We start from the raw sequence: 21,083 nt of genomic DNA, 5'->3' as shown, positions 1-21,083 counted from the left end.
AAATTCCCAGTTCCTGGAATGAAACAACAGTGCTGTCTCTGTTTCTTATTATGGTAGATGGCTACCGGAAAGTTTTTCCTTGCCTTACTCCAGAGACTGTTTTGTTTTTTCTGGATTACTTAAAAATAGAAACATTGAATTGGTTGAGATCTGGTAGTTAAAAAAAAAAAAAAAACAAAACATTTTTTTTACTGTACCCAGAGTAAAGATTTCAAGTTGTTGAGTAACAGGGAAAATTTGGGGGACATACTTACAAGTCAGATGCATACATTAGCAGTAATTGACTAAGCAGTCAAACCAGTGTTTGGCAAAATGAACAATAAATAACTTAAGCCCTTTCCCTCTGAAGTGCTGAGGCTTAGACTAAGGGCCTTGCTGAGCTGCACGCTCAGCCTGACTGAGACTTTAAAAGAAATGAAGTTTGTGATCTAACAGTTTTCGTTCGTATCCTAATTGGTATTAAGTTAGTCTCACCCAAATCCATTTCTCTAAAACGAATACACAATGGAAAAACCAAACACACTTTTCCGATATCACGTTAGGTCAAGAGGAAGCAGGGTAGTATCACAGGATGCATGGATACTCTGGCTGGGGGCATCCTTGATACACACCTGTTATTCCACTCAGCCTGCTTCCTGGCTCGCCTACACCATTGTATTCCCTCGTTGAGATCCTGGAGTGTGTGCCGTTACTACAAGAGCACACATGCGGGCCGCCTTCCGATTGCCTCTTATACTTACTTCCCCGTCCATTCCTCTTCACGGCTCTGTGTTTAGATGTAGGAGAGACCTCGTTTGAACATTAATGTGCTAAAATATCTATTGCTATTTTGCCTCTTAATTCAGTAGGCAGAGGCAGGCAGATCTCCTTGAGTTCAGCATGGTCTATGTAAATGAATTCCAAGCCGGTGGGGCTATATATTAAGATTGTGCCTCAAAAAACAAACAAAAATGAAATCCATATAACTTCAATTTTATTTTTTTTAAAAAATTGAGAGTGGGGTGGTACTTGAGAGATGGTTTTGCATGGTTAAAAGAACCTGCATCAAGGGGTCGCAGCGCCCTATAACCCCATCCCCAGGAGATCCCATAGCTGTGGCTCACAGAGCGCCTGCATTTAGTGCACATCACCACACGTAATTACAGGAACACTTCAATTCCATGTGACCTGCTAACATCCAGAGGGACAGCCTGGGTTCCTGTGGTGTTTCCAGGTCTCATGGCTTCCTTTCCCTGTTGTGTTTATTCCTAGATGTGTGTGATTTCTAGCGGAGCTTGCCCCATGAGAAGCAAGCTTAGGAATGCATTACATATTGACGGCCCTCGAAGCCTTTCCCCGTAACAGTCCCTGTGCCTCTGTACGTTCTTTGTGTGGTAGATGCATGCCATCCCGCTGAGGTCCTCATGGGTGATGACCTGTGCCTATGCCCCGTCTGGGAACTACGTCGCCTGTGGAGGCTTAGACAACATCTGCTCCATATACAGCCTGAAGACCCGTGAGGGGAATGTTCGAGTGAGCCGAGAGCTACCTGGGCACACAGGTGAGAGGCTTAGCACCGCTCTGTCCTCGGCCTTCTCCCTCCCTGACCAAGAACACACGGCAGATTGCGTTCCCTTAGGTGGCTTGAGGAAGAGGGAAGCAGGAATTACAATGATTTAAAAGGCAGGGACTCTCAGAGTCACATGATGATGGTCATTCCTTGCTAGAGTTTGGGGCTGGGGATCCCATTTGGGGCCTTGATCTCACTGAGATTTCTCCGGTGGAGGTGTACTGGGGTTCATTCATGTCACCAGAAGCTCTGTCCCTGCAGCAGCGCCTGCTCCGCGGGCTGTGTTATTTAGGGAGTTTCTGTCACTCACGTTCATCCTGCCTGTGGCTACAGAGGCTTAGAGTGGTGCTTCCCTGCTACTGTCAGGCCCTGGGCTGCTGATGGATTTGAATCGTGCAAGTACAGCATTTTCCAGAAAGCCTCCAGTACTTGTGGGGTCTTCTCCAGTGCTGCCGCAGGTTAGAGGTACTTGTTAAGGAGCGCCGTGCCGTAGGTATATCTAACCTGCAGCCTACACGCTGTCATAAACATACTGAAAATAAAGCCCTGTTTTGCATAATTTCTGAAAATTCAGCTGTGTGGTTCTGAAGCATAGATTTGGAGGATGACAGGGTTGTGTCACAGTGTCACAGTTAAACACACCGGGACGCTATTAGCCTGCCATACTCAAAGGGTCCCTTTGAGTGCCCAGTGTCCGATACAGCGAATACCTCGGAAGGGTGGAAGGAACTAGTGTCAGGCTGCAAGGTCTTGTACCACTGAGGAGGCACTGTGGCTGAGTTGAGAGGTTCTGTCCCATTTCTGGGTCCCCGGAGCAGAGATGACCTGACCTTGGCCTGCTCTCTGCTGCAGGCTACTTGTCCTGCTGCCGGTTCTTAGATGACGGACACATCATTACAAGTTCGGGAGACACGACTTGGTAAGTTTATTCAAGGGAAGCTTGAGTTGGTGGGTACAGCCACGGGCAGGGACGGTCATTTGTGTGTGTGTGATTGTGTTCGTCACAGTGCTTTGTGGGACATCGAGACCGGACAGCAGACCACAACCTTCACGGGACACTCGGGTGACGTGATGAGCCTCTCACTGAGTCCCGACTTGAAGACCTTCATTTCTGGTGCTTGTGACGCATCTTCAAAACTGTGGGATATCCGGGACGGAATGTGTAGACAGTCTTTCACGGGGCACATCTCCGACATCAATGCTGTCAGCGTAAGTGATTGTTCGTTTGTTTGTGAGACGGGGCCTTATGTAGCCCAGGATGGCCTCTAACTTCCTGTGTAGTTGGGGATAACCTTGAACTGCCGATCTCCCTGATCTGGCTGCTTCCACCTCTCAAAAATTTACTCTGTCTAGAGGACTTGGTTTTCAAATCTGAGTGCTTATTTTTGGATAAGCTGTAAACTTTATTCCCACGGGTTTTCTTCAGTGGGCAGACAGCCTCAGAGTGCTCAGTGTCTAGATGCGCGGTTAACCTGTACTGAGGGCAACCACGCAGGGGTGCAGTAAGAAAGCCGGTGCTGCTTTCTGTGGAGGGTGGTACTTGGAGACAGCCGCAGCAGAGAGGTGTCTGCTCTTCCACGTACCAGCTTTGAAGCTGATCAAGGCGCATAATGTCGGCGAGCATCACACTCGACCTAACATTTGAGGGCATCTGAACAGGTGTGTGCCGGTGCCCTTGAAGGCCACATGAGGCCATCAAATCCCCTGGAGCTAGAGTTAGAGTTGACTGTAAAGGGCTTGATGTGGGTGCTGGATACTGAACCCCAGTCCTCTGTATCAGCAGCAGGAGCTCTGAGTAAAAACCAGGAGCAATGTTAAGTTTATTCAGCCGCTTTCCCTTTATCTGCTGGATTGTGTAGTTTCTTTCCTCTCCACTCACCTTCCCAGCCCACCTGCCACCGGGGCCTGCAGAACCCAGGTCCTCATGGAAGCCAGAGAGATGCTTATGGTTGTTTGTTTTGCTTTACTCAAAGTGAATTTGTTTAATTACTATCATTGTTTTAGATTTTGCATGTGAGTGAGGTCAGGTACATATGTACCATATGCACATGTGTGTGTGTGTGTGTGTGTGTGTGTGTGTGTGTGTGTGTGTGTGCATGCAAAGGCCGTAACGGGAGTGGGTGCCCTGTCCTATTACTGTCTACCTAATTACTTTAAGACAAGTCTCACTGAACTGGAAGCTTGCCTTCTTGAATGAGCTGGTTCGTCAGCAACTTCTCAGGATCATCTGCCTGTCTCTGCCCATCATGCTGGGGTTATAAACATACTCAGCCATGCCCAACTTATCATAGAGGAGGCTGGGAGTTCAAACTCAATGTCCTCAAATCTTCATGTTCTCATGTATGCAAGGCAAGCACTTGGTCTTAGCCCTTGCTGAAGCAGAAGCGTTGTGAGTTCTGGGCCAGCTTGGGCTACATGGTAAGAGACTGTCTCACATAGAAAGAAACAAACTCAGCAGTCACCGACCAGGGTTCGACTGTAAGCACGCTGGACCTCACCTCCCATCCCAGGTGCCCCGCCTCCATGAGTCTGTTCCGGAGTAGCTCAGCCTCGCCACATCCCCAGTGTCGAGTGCCCCACCTCCATGGTTTTTCGTGCCTTCCTTTCTTCTTTCTAGTTCTTCCCTAGTGGATATGCCTTTGCCACTGGTTCTGATGATGCCACCTGCCGACTCTTTGACCTCCGTGCAGACCAGGAGCTCCTGCTGTACTCTCATGACAACATCATCTGTGGCATCACCTCTGTGGCCTTCTCGAAGAGCGGGCGCCTCCTGCTAGCCGGCTATGACGACTTCAACTGCAGTGTGTGGGACGCTCTGAAAGGAGGTCGGGCAGGTGAGTAGTGCGGCCAAGGCAGGCTCTGTCTTCAGGAAGCTTAAAGACACTAAGGCCTCCTGGGCATCTTGCAGCTTTCAGAATAGCACCAGAGTGGCTCTTCTTCATATTCTTTACCTTAGATGGTAGTTAGGTCACATACCATACTGAAAAATGACGTTAGGGGGCTGGAGAGATGGCTCAGCGGTTAAGAGCACTGAGTTCCTGAGTTCAGTTCCAGAGGTCCTGAGTTCAATTCCCAGCAACCATGTGGTGGCTCACAACCATCTGTAATGGGATCCAATTCCTTTCTGGTGAGTCTGAAGACAGCTACAGTATACTCATATAAAACAAATGTTTTTAAAAATTACATTAGCGCTTATAATGATAAATTTAGAGGTCAAAATTCATAAATATAAATCAGTGCAATCATTCACAAATCAGCCTCCTTTTTTCACATTCTGGTCTTGTTTGCTTATTTATTATTCTGAGACAGGCTTTTGCAGTGTAAGTGCCTGAAACTCACTGTGAAACCCAGGCTGACCTTGGGCCCTACCTCACCCTCCCTTAGCCTTCCACATGCTGGGATTGCCAGTGAACCCCGCTATCCTGCCAAGCTAAGCTGCCACTTACGGTTACGCCATCATCCCTCTAACCGGACAGGGATCGTGCTTTCTGTGGTCTTCTTCCACACCTTAACTGGAACCCTCCACCGCAGGTCCCAGTTAAAAGGCAGCCCAGCAACCACACTGGGACTGGAATTAAATGAAGTGATTTTTAATTTTAACTAAAATAATTTAAAATTACACTCTAATAACCAAATGGCTGCATGTGGTTTTTGAGTATGACAGTAAATGTCTTTTATGCACCCCTGGGTAAACTGGTAGGGTACGCCTTACAATCCTAATGATTGGGAGACAGAGACAGGAGAATGACAAGTTCAAGGCAAGCCTCAGCAAGACCGTACCTCAGAACAAAACTTTCAGTGCATGCCCATGTTACTGCCTTGTATTTTACACACATACCTCTCCCCTGAAAGATCTCCCCTGTGCCTGCCAGTACCATTCAGGACTGATTCAAGAGGAGAGCTGGGCTCGGCCCTTAGCAAACCAATTCTGTTCTCCGTTTTCTTTAGTCTCACCTGTGTTTTCCGCCCAGTCTGGAGATAAATTAGCAGCCCTGTGAGTAAATCTCTAGTCTTATGCTGGCATAGGATGGTTGGCCATGTGACTGGTATCATGGAAGAAGAGCAGACTGACAGATGTCACCTCTACCGGCCATTTGCTACACAGTCCTATTTTGACATACTTGCCCCTGCTTAGTCTCAGAGATCCCAGCTGCCGCCACTGAGGACTCCTGGATGTCACCTGTAGCTTACAGCTCTGCTGCTGTCCTGTGTCTCTTTTGCTCAATTCCTACCTTTAGAACCCCTCGGAGTTGTTGGGTTCCATACACCCAGGCCCCCGGTACTCTCAGAAATCACTTTCTGTAGCCTGCCGTCAAACCCTAGAGTTCAGAGTGTTATACTCTGCAAGTAGATTTGTGAAAATACCCTGTTGTCCCCGTGCCAGTGACTCCATAAGGTATTTGGTTGTTCTCAGTCCGTTCATATCCATAACACATTTCTAATGTATGCTTGAGTTTCAGGCTTGCTTTGCTGGTAGCAGAATGTCTCACTTTAAAGCCAAATCCAGATCCGGAGGCACTCCCTTACTGTCTTCTCTTGGTGACAGGAAAGGCTCTCTTCTTACTTACAGTTTCAGCTCATGATGGCAGGTTTGCTAAACAGAGCCAGACTGGGAACAGTGAAGGGAGTATCTAAAGAGGATAAACTTCTGGGACTGGAAATACGTTTAGAGAGATGTTGAGCTAATATGTTGTCATTTATTTGAACATTCGCATTTTTCCCTCCCTCGAATCTTGAAAATTCTTCATTTTGTTCTGTACACCAAACAGGATCGGTGAGCTGCAAAACACACCCAACTTGATGAGCCCAGTGGCTTCACAGAAGTATAGCCAATGTCTGTGTTTGGTGGTGAACAAAAAGAACTAAATGTTTTGGTATTTTTTGGAAACAGGATAGAAGGCAACTGCCTTGTTCTTGTGGGTAAAAGCATGCTGCATTGAACTTCCATTCAAAAATCTGTTTTTACTGAAAGTAGCGCAGCTCAGTAATAAAACCGTATTTGTCACACGGTAAACCCCGAGTTTATGCGATTTACTGGAAAAACCTGTTTCTAGTTGTCATGGGGCTCAGCCCTTAGCGCACACATGTAATCTCTGTGGATGGAATGCAGACATATCCTTAGTGCACACTTTTAATCCCAAACAATGGGAGTAAAGTTAGTGTGTAGAAGGAAGCACCCATGTCTGAAAATGATACCTAATTGACTGGCAGACAAAGTGATGAACCTGAGAAAAATTTGACAGGACATGTTAGAGGGAGACTACTTGGGAGAGAGTCGTGCAGCAGGAAGGAAGCAGTTTTACAGGGGAGTTGTACAGAGACAGGCTGACGAGAACAAGCTAGACACCGGGGAAGACAAGGAGTCAGAAGGTTAGAACATATTTCCAGAGTTAGAGGTCAGGAAGAGCAATTCAGGAGAAGCCGAGAGAAGCCAGAATGAATCAGTCAGCATGGAGAGAGGAGTTTGGTTCAGAACAGTTGACTTGAACCAGCCAGCCAGAGTTCAGAGAGAACAAGAAAAGGTGAGCTTACTTAGTCAGCAGCAAGTCTCAGAGGCAGAAAACAAGGCCTAGATTAGATTGTATGGAGGCTAGAAGCTTCCAGGACTAGGCCTAGGTTAGCATAGTAAGGCAGTAATCATCAGAGATGACAGTTTTCTCAGGAGAATAAAAATACTGGTACAAAACTGGTATATCATGAACTTACTGGAGATGTGGAATTTACCTTTGCATGATTTCCTAGATAGAGAAGTTACAAAACACCAGCTACACTTGTAGGTAGAAGCAGGAGGATTTGGATTTGAAGATGATGTGTGGCTTACATACCAAGGTCAAGATCAGCCTGGGCTAGGTGAGACCCTGTCTTAATTCTGTTTTTTTTTTTTTTTTTTAAGACTATAACTTTTCAAAGTTTGAAAACACAAAATCCCCATAGCTTATGGTGTGTCGCATCCACATGCCTGACTTGCCCTAGCAGCCGTTCCCCCAGAATATGTTTTTCAGTCACTGTCTGCATTGTTGTGACCAGCTTTCGAAGTTCTAAAACTCCTTTTTAACTCTGTATTGATCTTTCTTGGCAGGTGTCCTTGCTGGTCATGACAACCGTGTCAGCTGCTTAGGGGTGACTAATGACGGCATGGCTGTGGCCACAGGCTCCTGGGACAGTTTCCTTAGAATCTGGAATTGAGGGCTATGTTTTGTGTTCTCCAGTGATACCTGGAGAAATCCATGCTACATCTGTGAGGGGGAAAAAGCCTCTACCTTCAATTTGCAGATGAAGTTTTTCTATTGGGGTGACTATATATAAAAAGCGGCGTTCAATAAACTGTAGTTTATTGGAACTCTTGTAACAAAAATGGCGGTCCAAGAAACAATCAAGACTGAGATCGCTTGCTGCGGTTGAAGGCCAGGGTATTCATTGAGCGGTTGTGTCGACTTATAACCTGACAGATTCTTGCCTGTGCTAATTGTTTTTCTGTAGATCAGCGTGCACACTTTATAGCAGACAACCATTTGTGTTTGCATTTTGTTAAGGACTACCACTGAACTTTGTATATATGAGAAATGTGACATTTTTCAAGTGTTGTCATGGAAGAGGGCCTGTGATAGACAGAAGCGATACTGTAGATATATGTGCTGTCTGAGGGAAGTCCCTTGGATTCTGACATCACATTTTAAGCTGAGAGTCCCTGACTGCTTCATGATTAGGGGGGCTGAAAGTGGGGTGATTCTGAGGGACCCAGTGACTGTTCATGCATCTTTGCCACATTAGGAATTTAAGTAAATGTTCATTTTTAGTCCTTTGAGGGGACAGGTGATACGAAGGCGAGGGGGTAAAATTTTCACTTTGACTTAGGAGACACACTGAAGAAATGCCATTACAATTTATTACATTAGAAACCAGTGGACACTGCCTTGTAGTTTTTGGTATTTGAAGAGGTTCAGCCATTTGAACCATTGGACCTTGCTGTTAATTTTGCTTTCTGGGGTGAAGTTTGTAGAATTTGAGAAGTCTGACAGAAACCTGATTTATCTTTGCATCTGAAGACTCTTGTCTGGTGTTCTCTGTAACAGGAGGAAACAGTGTCTCACGTTTCACATTTTTGAGAAATGTAAACTCATCCACTCGCCTGGGACAACTATATATATGACTTATATGTCACATATACACACATGTAAATGATGGCTTTATGAATTCTGTGTAACGTAGAAACAGGTATAAACTATTTGTACCCGTGAACTTTTACTTTTCCATTTTTGTGGTGCTGCAGAAATCCAGGCCTGGTGCCCACTAGCCCAAGTGCTCTACTTAGTACATCCTGGCTCCTTGGATCAAAGCTGTCGCTGCCATATAGCATTGTGCTTCATAGCGCCGCCGTGTAAGGCGCTTACTGCAGAGCTAGTCCTGAGTTGACCAACCCTGAGCTTCAAGCATTATTTCGAAGGGATTCAGCTGGCAGCAAAGCTGCGTCAACTGTTTGGGAAAATGTCTGTCACTGGGATGTCCAGCCTCCCAACTGAACAGACACCCCTCCTCTTCAGTTTTCTTCCTGTTGACTTAAAATGGCAATAGCAGACTGTTATGTCTTGCTGGTGCTGTCTCCTTGGGTTATTTGGATGTATATGAACACACTGTAAAGCTACCGTTGAGCAGTTTCTCTGTTCAAGCGGATCACCTGTAACTGTAACCTTATACTTCCAAACTGCATCCGTGAGTTTTCTCTTTGTACTGTGAATGTGCCCGTGTGTACGTATAGCTGTGACCGCACCAGCACCAGTTTTGTTTATTAAGGTCAGCTGACCTTAAGAGAATGCAGTGGAAAGAGCCTTAACCTACACAGCTCCAGGGTCTGAGCTGACTGGGGAAGGAAGGGAATGAAGAACACAGACAGGAAATCTGGGGTTGGGCAGACTGGGCTCTCAGATGGCGAAACCAGCGCCCAGAGGCTCAGAGAGTTTATTCCGTGAAGAAAGCACAAAGAAGCTGTGCTGCTGTGTACAGATGAACAAGGAGGAAGAATTCATGGTGTGCAGCAGGTTTAACTGATCTGAGAGCTGTCCCTGTGAGAAAGCAGTTTCAGGCTCTAGCTATCAGGGGATGAGGGTCAGGGAGCTAAGGTGAGCATGTTCTACACAATACTGCCAACACTCAAATTCAACCCAGGAGGGCTTTGTCATTCTCTCGTGGGTCTAAGGCAAGGGGCCTTGATGTGGCAGTCACTCCGGACTTTGTCTGCTCCCTACAGGATAGAGGTGAACTGAGATACAGGATTGAAGAGAAACAGACCAGTAATGGCAAGTGCAAATGTGTACCTTAATTTGTGGGACCCCTTTGTTCTTGTGTTTGTGAAATGGGGAGTGCTCTCAAATAGGGCGTCGTTTTAAGAAAAAGAAAATTTGACTGCTGAAGCCCAGAAAGTGGTCTGTCACTGTGATACATCTGCAGCCTGCCCACCCAAGCCAGAGAAGATACATTAGAGGATTATGCCCATCCCCAGAAGGGTGTGTGTTTGCTGTGTAGCTCAGAATTCATTGCAAAAAGCTGTTCAAAACAGCACTTCTATTATGTACAAAGGGTTTAATCTGGGGTAGAGCAGGTCCAGTCTCCAGTGGAGTGTATTTGTGTGTGGTTATACTAAAAGAATTCTATGGCCCTAAATATTTTTAAATGTTACTTAGGGCTGGTAAGATGGCGGTTAGGAACACTTGCTACTCTTGCAGAGGACCTGGGTTTGATTCCCACATGGCAGCTCAGTGTCTGCAGCTTCAGTCCCAGGATATCTGACTTCCTTACCCACATACATACATGCAAGCAAAACATTTGTACACTTTAAAATATATGTTAGTAAAAGTTTGTATGGAACAAGTTTCTCTTCCTCTCTAGCTGGGGAGGAACCATGATGTGCATGTGGCGAAATGCACGCAGTGCCAACTGCTGCCACAGTGACCTTACTCAAGCCGCTTGCTCAGTCGGTGTCTTTAGGGTTTCTCTGCAGTCTCTGTTGTAGGTAAATACACTGGCTTGCTGGGGAGTTCCTGAAATTGACCTGCATAATGTGCCTTAGCAGGTCGATGCATAATATGCGTAACATCAGACAAAAGTTGTCCTTCAGATCCGAAAGGGTTTTAGCGTTTTGTGTGGCTCCTGCCCTGGCCTCTAGCTGGGTCTACAGGCATATGCCAGTAAGCCACTTTCCCCAAGCATATTGTAGGATTGTAAGGGCATATGTTCTTCCCGACCACCATGTGGTTGAGTAAACACCCAAAATGCTGTTCAGCAAAGTCATCTCTATCTACTTTTAGACAGACAAGCTTCATTTTTGTCAGCTGTGGTATTAGACTAAAATATTCCAGGTCCCTTTCCAGCTCATACTTAAATCGTGACACACAAGTACCATACTGAATTACAGATTCATAAAAGCAAGCTGTTGGGGCCTGGCACTTCAAGAGCAAAAGTCTAGTCAGTGGCTGTTATTTAATGGCACGGTGTTTCTGGAAGGCTAAGGGATTTTAACTTATTAAAGGAAAAACGAAGCTAGGTGTGGCAGTCCATGCTTGTTATCCTTTACTTGGGAGGCTGAGACAGCACAGAGCCATCGGATAGAAACCTTATCCCAGAGGCTGGAGGGATGGCTCAGTAGTTAAGCCCACTTAGTGTTATGCAGAGCACCTGAGTTTAGTTCCTGGTTCAGGTGGCTAACAACTGCCTTTAACTTCAAGGGATCCAAAGCCCTCCTCAGGCACCTGCACACACATAGTTGAAAAGGAAAAAAAGACCCCTTTAATTTTTTTTTTTTTAAAAAGCATTTTGTTGCTGAAAGTACTCCCCAATCATGTTTATGTTTTAGATTTAATGGTAACGCTAAGATATTTCAAAAGTGAAACCTTTCAGGGAAATTATTCGGATATGAACGTCTAGGGTTTTGAACTGCAATGTGCTTTACTAACTAGCTTAGCAAAATTGAATAAGCAATCCCCCAGATGGGCCTGTCATCTGATAGGGAACACACTTTTAGACCCTGCAGATCACACCAAGCTTGTACAAGTACTTGAGTACTGTGTCCAGATGCTGATTCTCTGGCCACTATGGAAAGCATAACTTAAAATGACACCATAGTCCGCTAGAAATGTCAAAGCCACCCACAGGGGAGTCTGTCCTTTATAGGGAGAGTCTTAAATTGGACGCTGTGGAAGGTGAAGTACACAGTAGACTCACTTCTGCTTTTCATTGGTCACAACAGGTACTCACAGGATGATGTCTAAGCAGCATTGTTAGCCATAGACAGATGGAACGTCTTCTATTTAGGAAATGTTTTTCCATGTTGATAGTTTCCAAAGTGCCCCCCCCCTTAAATCCACTAGCTGGTTTTGTAAAAACTGGTGTAACAATGTAGCATCATAAGGAAAAGACTTGTTTCAACTAGTATGAAATGTATCGAACCTCTGTAGCACCTCCGGCAGCAGGGTGTCCAGGCCTTTTCTGTCTTCTTGCAACAGCGCTCTAGTGTATCATTGTCTCACTGAAGGCACGAGGTAGCCCACACCTCGTGTGTCTTGAAGTTGGCTTGAGTATTTCTCTATAAGGTATCTTGGAAACATTTTTCTTCTCCTAAAATAATTTCCAACACATGAAGCCAACTGACTATGAATGTCAGCCATGTCTAAAGCTTGACTATAGGAGCAGGGGACTTGTGCCATGATTCAACAGTATTCTGAGATGTGAGATTCACTCCTTTATTTGTACAGATGCAGCAGGCTTTTACTGTAATCAATAAAGTACTTTTCCCATGGCTAATGTACCTTGTTTTAAGTAAAATTTTAGTTAAGATTTTAAAAATAATACCCTGGAACTAAATTAAAGTCACGTTTAATGGTCAGCTCTACTTCCTGTGTTTAAACAGCGCTCCTCTTCCTCCTCCCTTCCCCTCTATAAAAAGGGCAGTAAGGGAGAGATTGGAATGTTACTGACCCAAAGCTAGCTTTTATTTTATTGTTAAAGTTAGGCACGGATTTATCACTTACAAGTCAGTCCATTCCCTCCTTTAGTGGGGCACAGGAGTCAGGTTTGTAGTTCTAGTGCTTGGGTGATAAGAGGCAGAAAGATGACAAGTTTGAGGCTAGCTTCAACTACATAAGACCCTGTCTCAAAACAACATCTTTCTCCTGTAGCTCCCTTAGGATTATTTAGTTCTATTCTTAAAAGCTGATTATGCTTATACCATAGATTTTACTTTTTAAAAAATGCCCAGTCTCTTCTTAGATTTATTTTATGGATGTGAGTATAGTCACTGTCTTCATGCACACCAGCAGAGAGCATTGGAGCCCATTACAGATGGTTGCGAGCCATTGTGTGGCTGCTGGGATTAACCTCTGAGCCGTCTCTATGTGAGCCCCATCACATAGATTTTTAAATACTTGTATTATCATATTACAATTTTAAGATTAACAAGGAGAGTTTGTATTCCAGGATCTGGGAGGCAGAGACAAGTGGATCTCTAAGGTTGAGCCCACTCTGGTCTACAGAGCAAGTTCCAGTACGGCTAGGGATACTGTCTTGAAAACAAACCAAGGGTGGAGGGTGCTGTGTTAGTCCTGTCTGTTCAGGGACTCCTCCTGACTCAGTGTTATCACCTGCCATGGAAAACATCTCAAGCTGTACTCCTGACCGTTGTGACTGGGCAAAGAAATTATATACAGTGTATGTACAGTAGTGGTGCAGTAATCAGGACCACATGGGAGAGCTTACATGACTACCATGAAAATGACTGAGGGGAGTGGAGACAACGTCACTAACTGAGATAAATGCTACATTTATAAACTAATATGCAGATAGGTTTATTTTCATCTTGCAAGCTTGCATACTTATAAAAATGTTTTGTAAAAACTTTAAGATCATACAAAGTTTATAAATACTGTAAACATACACAGTAAATCAAGTATGTATGTAGCAACTAATCAGTAACAGTCATGATCACAGTCTGTAGTGCCTATTACTAGCCACAGGTGCACCCTTGTCTGGTAAAGGAGCTGGTGTATTTCAACACTCCATTCTCAACACCCGTAAACCTGTTAACTTGATCAGCTGGAACTACATCCGTAACCAGTGATGAAGGCATTCTGGAATACAGACACCAGTTCACAGACTTCACAGTACACCAGGACAGACTGCAGGCCTCTTGAAGCTTGTGCAGACCCCGAACTTGATTCCATACCTGTGTTGAGGCTTGAGGATCTGCACTTCTTACATGTTTAAAAATGATGTTGATAACCCAGGGATCAAACCTAGAGAACCAAGCTGTAGCTTGCTAATTATGTGCTCCATGTAACTTTGTAATCTAGGTTAGCAGACCGCAGTTTTAGATGCTAGTTTTTCAAGTAATTTTCACCCAATCCCACTTGGTTGTCTGTGCCATTTGGGGGATTAAAAACCAGAAGTAAAAGCAAAAGGTACTCACATGGATTTAAATTTGAATACTGCAACCCAACACTCAATCTGCATAGAAATTAAGTAATTCTGAAACTTCTCTATGGTCTAAGTAATGACATATAATATTATAATAGTCTTCCAAGTACTTTAAAAATAAGAGGTGCATTTAGGGCTGAACATGTCTTTAATTCTAGCACTCGGGAGGCAGAGGCAGGCAGATCTCAGTTGAGGCCAGCATGGTCTACAGAGAACACATTTCAGGGCAGCCAATACTACGGAGAGAAATCCTGTCTCAAAACTAACCAACCGAACACAAAGGTGTACCTATTGTGAAGACAGACCTGTAGGAAATGCTGAGGACTAATGGAGCAAAGGCTCCAGGACGAAGGAGCTGGAGAGTTTGCTGTATCTTTGCCTCTCCTCGGTGTGGCCATATGAACTAAACACTTCTCTTCTTTCAGCCTGAAATGCTAATCTTTGACACCGCAATGCAATGCAGTGTCCCCTGGGGTGGCCATGCTGACTTCCTGGTGCTTGGATGTTGGCACTGTAATTTTCAGTAAAGTAGAATAATCCCACCCTGCTATTTACAAGCATTTCCCATTCTGCTGCCCATCAGACACTAATACCTGAACCATAAACATGTCACTGTCCCAAAGAGGTGATTTTAATGGAGCCCAAGGAAATTCTTGTAATTCAAAGTTTCCAGTGGGGACACGCCCAGTGCCTCAGTGAGAGTCCTCCTAGGGATCCATTGTCATGGTCACATCACCACACTCCATGTACATCTTTGTCCCACTCTGGCCATCTTTACCCCTTCAGACCTTCCACTTCACACGTAGGCAGAAAAGTTCTCCTTGCTGAACTCAAGGCTGAAAATGCTTCTAAAGAGAGAGAAAGCGGACCCAGACACTTTGTGCGTGGGTATAATGACAGGCCTCGTCACTATTTCACATCAGCTTTAATGGGAATAAAAGAACTGTTTAGTAGTGGTTACATCCTTGCTGTGAGGACAGTGATTGTAGGACCCCAGGTGCAGCCCACATGCCTGGTTTGAACAAGTCGGCTTATAAACAAAGTCACTATTCCCATTAAAGAAGCATCTGGGAACTAGCACTGAGAAAGGATGAAAAGGTCTCTAACTCCTGGATGCCAGGAAGCAGCTAAGGAGAGCCATGGACAGTCTGGTGAGGAGCTGCAGGAGCCGCACGCACAGCGGGTTCCACTGTTTTTAAAGGAATTCATTGCTTAACCCTAACAATTCAGTCTTTACTCCAAACTAATGCTAAGACACAACACTTTTCAAAGGTGCAACCCCTGAGACAGGTCATTACCACAATCTCTGCAAGGCATCGATACTAAGAGTTAGTAATTTGTACGAGGTCATTTCATAAAAGTAACATTTCCCATCTTCCAAGTCCGCTTCCTCCTACAGTGCCTCTGTTGTTAGGATTCTTCACTGCTTGGGTGTAGAAACTGCTTCGAAAAATTCTCCAGCTCACTTTCAAGTTGAACAGCTTTATTTCTAATTAAAAGAAAATAAATAAACATCAACCCAATTATCCTAACCGTCTATGAGCAAAGTACATTCTACCCAAACGGTAAGCAGCTGCGGCCACCCATCCCTAATGATCTCACACAAGGCTGTTGCCATGTGTGCTCCTGCTGTGCTCACAGTATGACCTCAAGGTCCAGAGCCATGGACTTCAATATCAAAATAGCCTAACATACGACATACGGCTTAAACGGGAGTCACACCTTACATCACAATCGTGACTGTACTGTGTCAAGTATAAAATTCATCGGACTTGATGAAATCGAATCACCTATGAGAGGAAGCCCCAACTAAACTGCCAGCCACATATATATGTAGCATATTCTCATACCATTCTAGGACATGTACTAACAGAGAATGAAATCTTTTTTGCTGTCTTTGAACATGTGACTGAGGTCACAGAAGTGAAATGTTCGTAAGCCAGGAATGCCCTTGACTATGCAGCAACCCTCCTGAAACACGGGTAGAAGGGCTGAGCCTGCCCGAGCTGGTAATTATGATTCCAAACAGTCAAGCTAAGCAGCAAGCAGCACTGTAATTGCTCTGTGCACGGTACAGAGTGCACTTCCACACTTAGGGCTCACAGCCTACTCCATGCCTGGGCTATTCCTTGGTTGGAAACCTGCTTGGGATGTGAATGCTATATGTAGTTTTAACAGGGGTGATGACGCAAACAGGTGAGTGCTGTGCGGCACCGAACTTGGGAAGGCCCTATCATTAACAGAAGTAGCATGCAGACACAAACTCCTTCATTTCCACTAATGATATACACTCTACAATTCAGGACATGAGGCCAGTCTGCAACCTGCACACCGCCAAAGCAGCTCTGTGGTGTAGCTACATGCAGTGCGCGCCCCGAGTCAGCAGTGATGCTAAGGCAGTGTTTAACAACCTGCCTCCACATGAGGCAAGCAGCTCAATGCTAAGGACGTGAAGATAAACACTGCTAACTTAGGCCCAGTGGTGACAGCTGGCACTGTCACCCCTCTATCCCAGAGGATCCATATACACCACAACAGACACCTGCACCTCCACTGCTTCAGAGGCATGTGTCCGCAGGCCTGAAAAAAACAGGCTAGTTTGGGTATTCCATGTGTTTGAATCAGGTCTTGTGGGCTAGGCTAACCCCGGACTTGATATGTTCCAGAGGATGACTTTGAACCTGCTCCTACTAGATACCTCTTAGCATAGAGAATGCTGTGTTCTGTGCTACGTGACCAATGGTCATGTTCTTTATGTGAGGAGTTGTGGTCACATGTTCCGGTCCAGGAATCTGGTCAGAAGGTCAAACATCTACCGTCCCCAGGTGGGTGCTGAGGTTTCTGAACCCACTCAACCTTTCCAAGTTCCCCGTCATGGTCCACTGCCCTACAACCCTGACCTTACTATGTCCCGAGGAGACTGTGAACCTACTCCTGTTTCCTAGGTTCTGGGCACCCAGGTACAGCCACAATGCCCAACTGTCATTTTTAATTACTAAACTTCTGCTCTAAAAGAGAACTAGCCTAGCCTAACAGACAGTAAAAGTCCTGTAAAATTCCTTTTTCTTCTGCTGCAACTGGCTTTCACCGAAATTCCAAAACATGGACAGTCATTCTCTTTTTAAACAGGCTTGTTTTTCCTTTATGAGTGTTTTCCCTACAGAGGTGCACATGTACCACTTGCTTACCTCGTGCTGACTAAAGCCAGAAGAGGGCACAGACTCTCTTGAAATTGGAGTTACAGGGGCTGCTGGGTGCCCTTTGCTCTATAGAGGCTTTTCAGTTTTATGAGGTCCACGTGAGTGCTGGGATCCACCAAACCCAAGTAGGGTCCTCTTAAATGAAGTTAAATGCTCTGCTCTTAAATGCTGAGACAGCTCTCTAGCCTCAAACATGAAAATTCTTAATTTAAAGTAATATAGAAAGTTAATTTAAAAGTTATATTTACAAAGCTATTAGTGGCTTCAAATAACTTCATTTTGAATGTGAGATAAAATTAGATACTCATGTTATTGATGGTGAAAAAGTTTTCCTTAAGCCAGGAAGTGCTGGCACACAGGAAGTGCTGGCTCACATCTAAGTCCCAGCACTTAGGAAGCAGGAGCAAGCAGATCTGAGATTTACCTTAAGAGCTTTGAGTTGTTTTGTATTTTCTCCAGTTGGTCAATCTCTTTGGATAATCTAGCAATTTCTTCTTCCAGATGTTTCTGAGTAACATCAACCTGCTGGCACAGTCGAGCAAAAGTGGTGGCCATTTCTCTAAAAGTAAAAAAAAAAAAAAAAAAAAGAATGTTTTCTAAAACAAACATATTAAAGAGAACAACTTTGTTTTGTTTGTTTTTTGAGACAGGATTTCTTTCTGTAGCCCTGGCTGTCCTGGAATTTGGACCAGGCTACCCTCAAGCTCAGAGATCTCTGGCATGCTGGGATTAACGGCAGGGCCACTATACCTAACTAAAGAGAAAATCTTTACTAGCGGAAGCCATAAGGCAGAGAGGCACTTGTAAGCACATGGGCTCCGTTACTGGGCCTCAAGGCGATATGCTCAGAGCTATGCTGCCGCCAGGTTGTGAACACAAGGGGTGTGAGCACTCACTCTGGAGACAGAGCTCAGACTGAGAATAAAGGAGGCAGCGCTTACAGGGCAGAAGTGCAGGAGGACTTCCTGCAGAGCTCCATCAGCTCAGGAACATCTTGATCCAAAAAGCCTCTACAGAGCAAAGGACTCGGTCAGCTGACTGAAGAGACCCTTAGGGTGGGACAGAGTTTTTGACAGCTGTGAATCTGACAGAGCTAATATCCAGAACTTAGAAAAACTAAAGAAGACAAAGATTCTAGAAAACAAAACACCCAATTAAAAAATAGGCTTTGGATCTGAGCATAGTCCTCAAAAGAAAAAAAATAAATAAGAAATATCTCAAAAAATAGTCTGTATTCTTAGCAATCAAATTAGAATAACTTTGAGGTTTCACCTTATTAAGGCATAGGTGACATGTTAAAGCCTACCATTGTGTGCTGCTATTAATATCATAAGGAACCGTTCTCATGTACTGTTAGTGCTGTTGCTATGATGTTCTGTGCTTTGGTATTCTTGGAAACTAATCAAATCACAACAGAAGTCAGTCAGAACTGATTTGTGTAGTTAGCCACAATAAGCTTGGACCTGAACCACCCACTATAAAAAGCTATTTGGATTAAGACTTCCATTTTGAGTACAGGGTGGAGTAAAGTTTAAGTTCCCAAGATCTCCTTGGAGAATGACATCCCGCTTAGCAGAAAGAGATGTGTGCATGGGTAAACAATATTCTGGTTGGCAAGTTAAGACTCGAATGTCAGACAAGTCCCTGCCGCAGTTGAACACCCCAACCAATAGAAACAGGATAAGTGTACAACAAAAACATGTTCCTAAGGAAATCCCCTATTCCTAAATCCTAACTGGCACAAATATTTGTGGATTTTAGACTTAAAAGTACAACAGGATCTTAATTCAGTGTCACATTCGGCTCCCAGTCTTGTCTGTGGCCCTGACTGATCAGTTTGGGTGTGGCATTCAACAAGCCATGCCTATTTGATAGAGATAGACGTTTAAGTGGTTTGTGTGGTAATTCCCTGACTCCAACAATCTTACCTCAGTCAGAATAGTTGTGATCAACAAAACAACTGAAAACAAATGCTGGTGAGGACACGGTAAAAGAAAAACCTTATCCATTGTTGGGAGGATTGCAAACTGGTGCAGCCAGCATGGAACTCAGTGTGGAGGATTCCCAAAAGCTAAAATCAGATCTACCTGCCATATGGCCCATGTGTCCCACCGCTCAGCAAACACCCAATGGACTGGCCCTCCCACTCCACAGACGCCTGCTCAACCGTCATCCTCATTAGCACTCTATTCACAGTGAGAAGCGGAACACATAAAAGTCCTTCAGCCCATGACCAGATATAAAATATAGTGCACACACACTATGGAATACTGTTGTGCTGAAAACATGAACTCTTCAGGGGAGTGGGTAGAACTAGAAAAGGTCACATTGAGGAAGGTAACCACACCCAGAAAGTCAGTCAGTGCTCCCCATGAGCCCCCCGCCCTTGTTTTGGCTTCTTGAGTACTGGGACTTTCTCTCTCTCTCTCTCTCTCTCTCTCTCTCTCTCTCTCTCTCTCTCTCTCTCACACACACACACACACACACACACACACCACCACCACCATTTAAATGAAATTTCACCACTTGGACTGGTAATACGCCCCACAAGAGTCACAGTTCCTAACAAAAATCCCAGTGCCACACATGGAAAACCTCCCTGTTGTGGATTTGGTTTAATGCTTGCATTATGGGTTCCCAAAACTGCACAAGAATTTGTCATGTGAGGTACTGAGGGTCTCTACCCCCAGCTGGTTCTGACTGACAAATAAACTTGCCAACGGCCAATGGCTGGGCAGGGAAACAGAGGCAGGACTTTAGATTTCCTGGGTAAGGAAACACAGGCAAGATGGATTTACAACTGCCATGCCAGGGATCAGGCCTGAGAAGTGCAGGGCAGAGACAGCCAGCATGTAAGAGTGGGGATCGTGGTCCAGGCAGGCTAAGGGCTGGGGTGGCCAGGATGGAATACAGGTTTTACTAAGTAATAATTAGGGAATATCAGAGGGGAGAGTGTGCTGGCCACGTGGAAGTTTGGGAGTGGCCCCACCACTGAGCTGCTTAGGGCATATTATTGTACATATGTGTCTTTCATTCAAAAATCCATAACACTGGGGTGGTATTGAAGAATTCACACTGCCACAGGCGAGCAGAGCGGATTACTCTGCTACACTTCCCATTGGGTCGCTAGGTAGAGGAAGTCCAAGAGATTTCTCAAAACTACATAGGCTAATACTGTTGCTCTTAGTTGCTTCCCAGAACTTGAAGGTAAAGCCACATTGCTGAAAGCAGCACACATCAGAAGTAAGACTTGGTGAAACTGTCTAGAACCGGCATGCAAAAGCACAGACTCTAATGGTATGATGGACATACTGCTTAGAGAGAAAGGCAATCAACTATCCTGTCTGTCCTTAAAACCTAAGGGCCACAATGACCCTCCGTCAAGATGTCCTCAACGTTGCAACAATAGCACTTCTCCTTGTTTTAACTTTTTGTCTCAAAACAGTTTTACTAGTTAATTCCTGTCTAAATAATTCAATTTACTACACCACTAAAAGCGATTGGTTTCAGAGCTACACTACTGATGACATCCACCCCTGAAATTTCCCGTTATCCAGATTCTAAGCTCTGCACATTGATGGCCCTGTCCTAGGAATCAAATCCCTTGAATCCACAGTTGTCCACACTGAGATTTCCTCTTCATATTCTTGTGCACACTGCTTTTCTCCAGTCTGCTTATTGTCCGTGTTCAAACCCTTCATGCTAGCTGCTCCCGTGGAGCCTTTACTAAGGGTGGTTACCTGCTGGGGTCCCACCTACCTCCACCTTCCCTTCCCTTCCATGTAATCTGCTTTGTTCCCTTCAGGCTGAGAGCCTCTGGGACTGTTTATTCTGTTTCAAGTGCATTAAATACACAATGCTGCACCTTGGTT

The 21,083-nt window shown here is 44.9% G+C and overlaps 2 protein-coding genes across 2 annotated transcripts in view; one reads left to right on the top strand and one right to left on the bottom strand.

Annotated features, from left to right (window-relative positions):
* The window catches only part of GNB4 (G protein subunit beta 4), a 34,849-nt gene extending 22,563 nt beyond the window's left edge, over nt 1–12,286 (top strand). Inside the window, exons 6-10 of the mRNA XM_080929607.1 lie at nt 1,378–1,540; nt 2,402–2,468; nt 2,557–2,758; nt 4,167–4,383; nt 7,629–12,286. Coding sequence (XP_080785733.1) covers nt 1,378–1,540; nt 2,402–2,468; nt 2,557–2,758; nt 4,167–4,383; nt 7,629–7,735 — 756 coding nt within the window. The 3' untranslated portion in view covers nt 7,736–12,286. The remainder of the gene's footprint in view (nt 1–1,377; nt 1,541–2,401; nt 2,469–2,556; nt 2,759–4,166; nt 4,384–7,628) is intronic.
* A 2,631-nt stretch (nt 12,287–14,917) lies between these two features.
* The window catches only part of MFN1 (mitofusin 1), a 40,713-nt gene continuing 34,547 nt past the window's right edge, over nt 14,918–21,083 (bottom strand). The window contains exons 17-18 of the mRNA XM_080929178.1: nt 17,636–17,770; nt 14,918–15,500 (exon numbers count right to left, since the gene is read on the bottom strand). Coding sequence (XP_080785304.1) covers nt 15,422–15,500; nt 17,636–17,770 — 214 coding nt within the window. The 3' untranslated portion in view covers nt 14,918–15,421. The remainder of the gene's footprint in view (nt 15,501–17,635; nt 17,771–21,083) is intronic.

Source organism: Micromys minutus (genome assembly GCF_963924665.1).
Source record: "Micromys minutus genome assembly, chromosome: 15".
NCBI lineage: Eukaryota > Metazoa > Chordata > Mammalia > Rodentia > Muridae > Micromys > Micromys minutus.
Note: the sequence above shows the minus strand (reverse complement) of the source record. Positions and strands in the feature narration are given on the sequence as shown.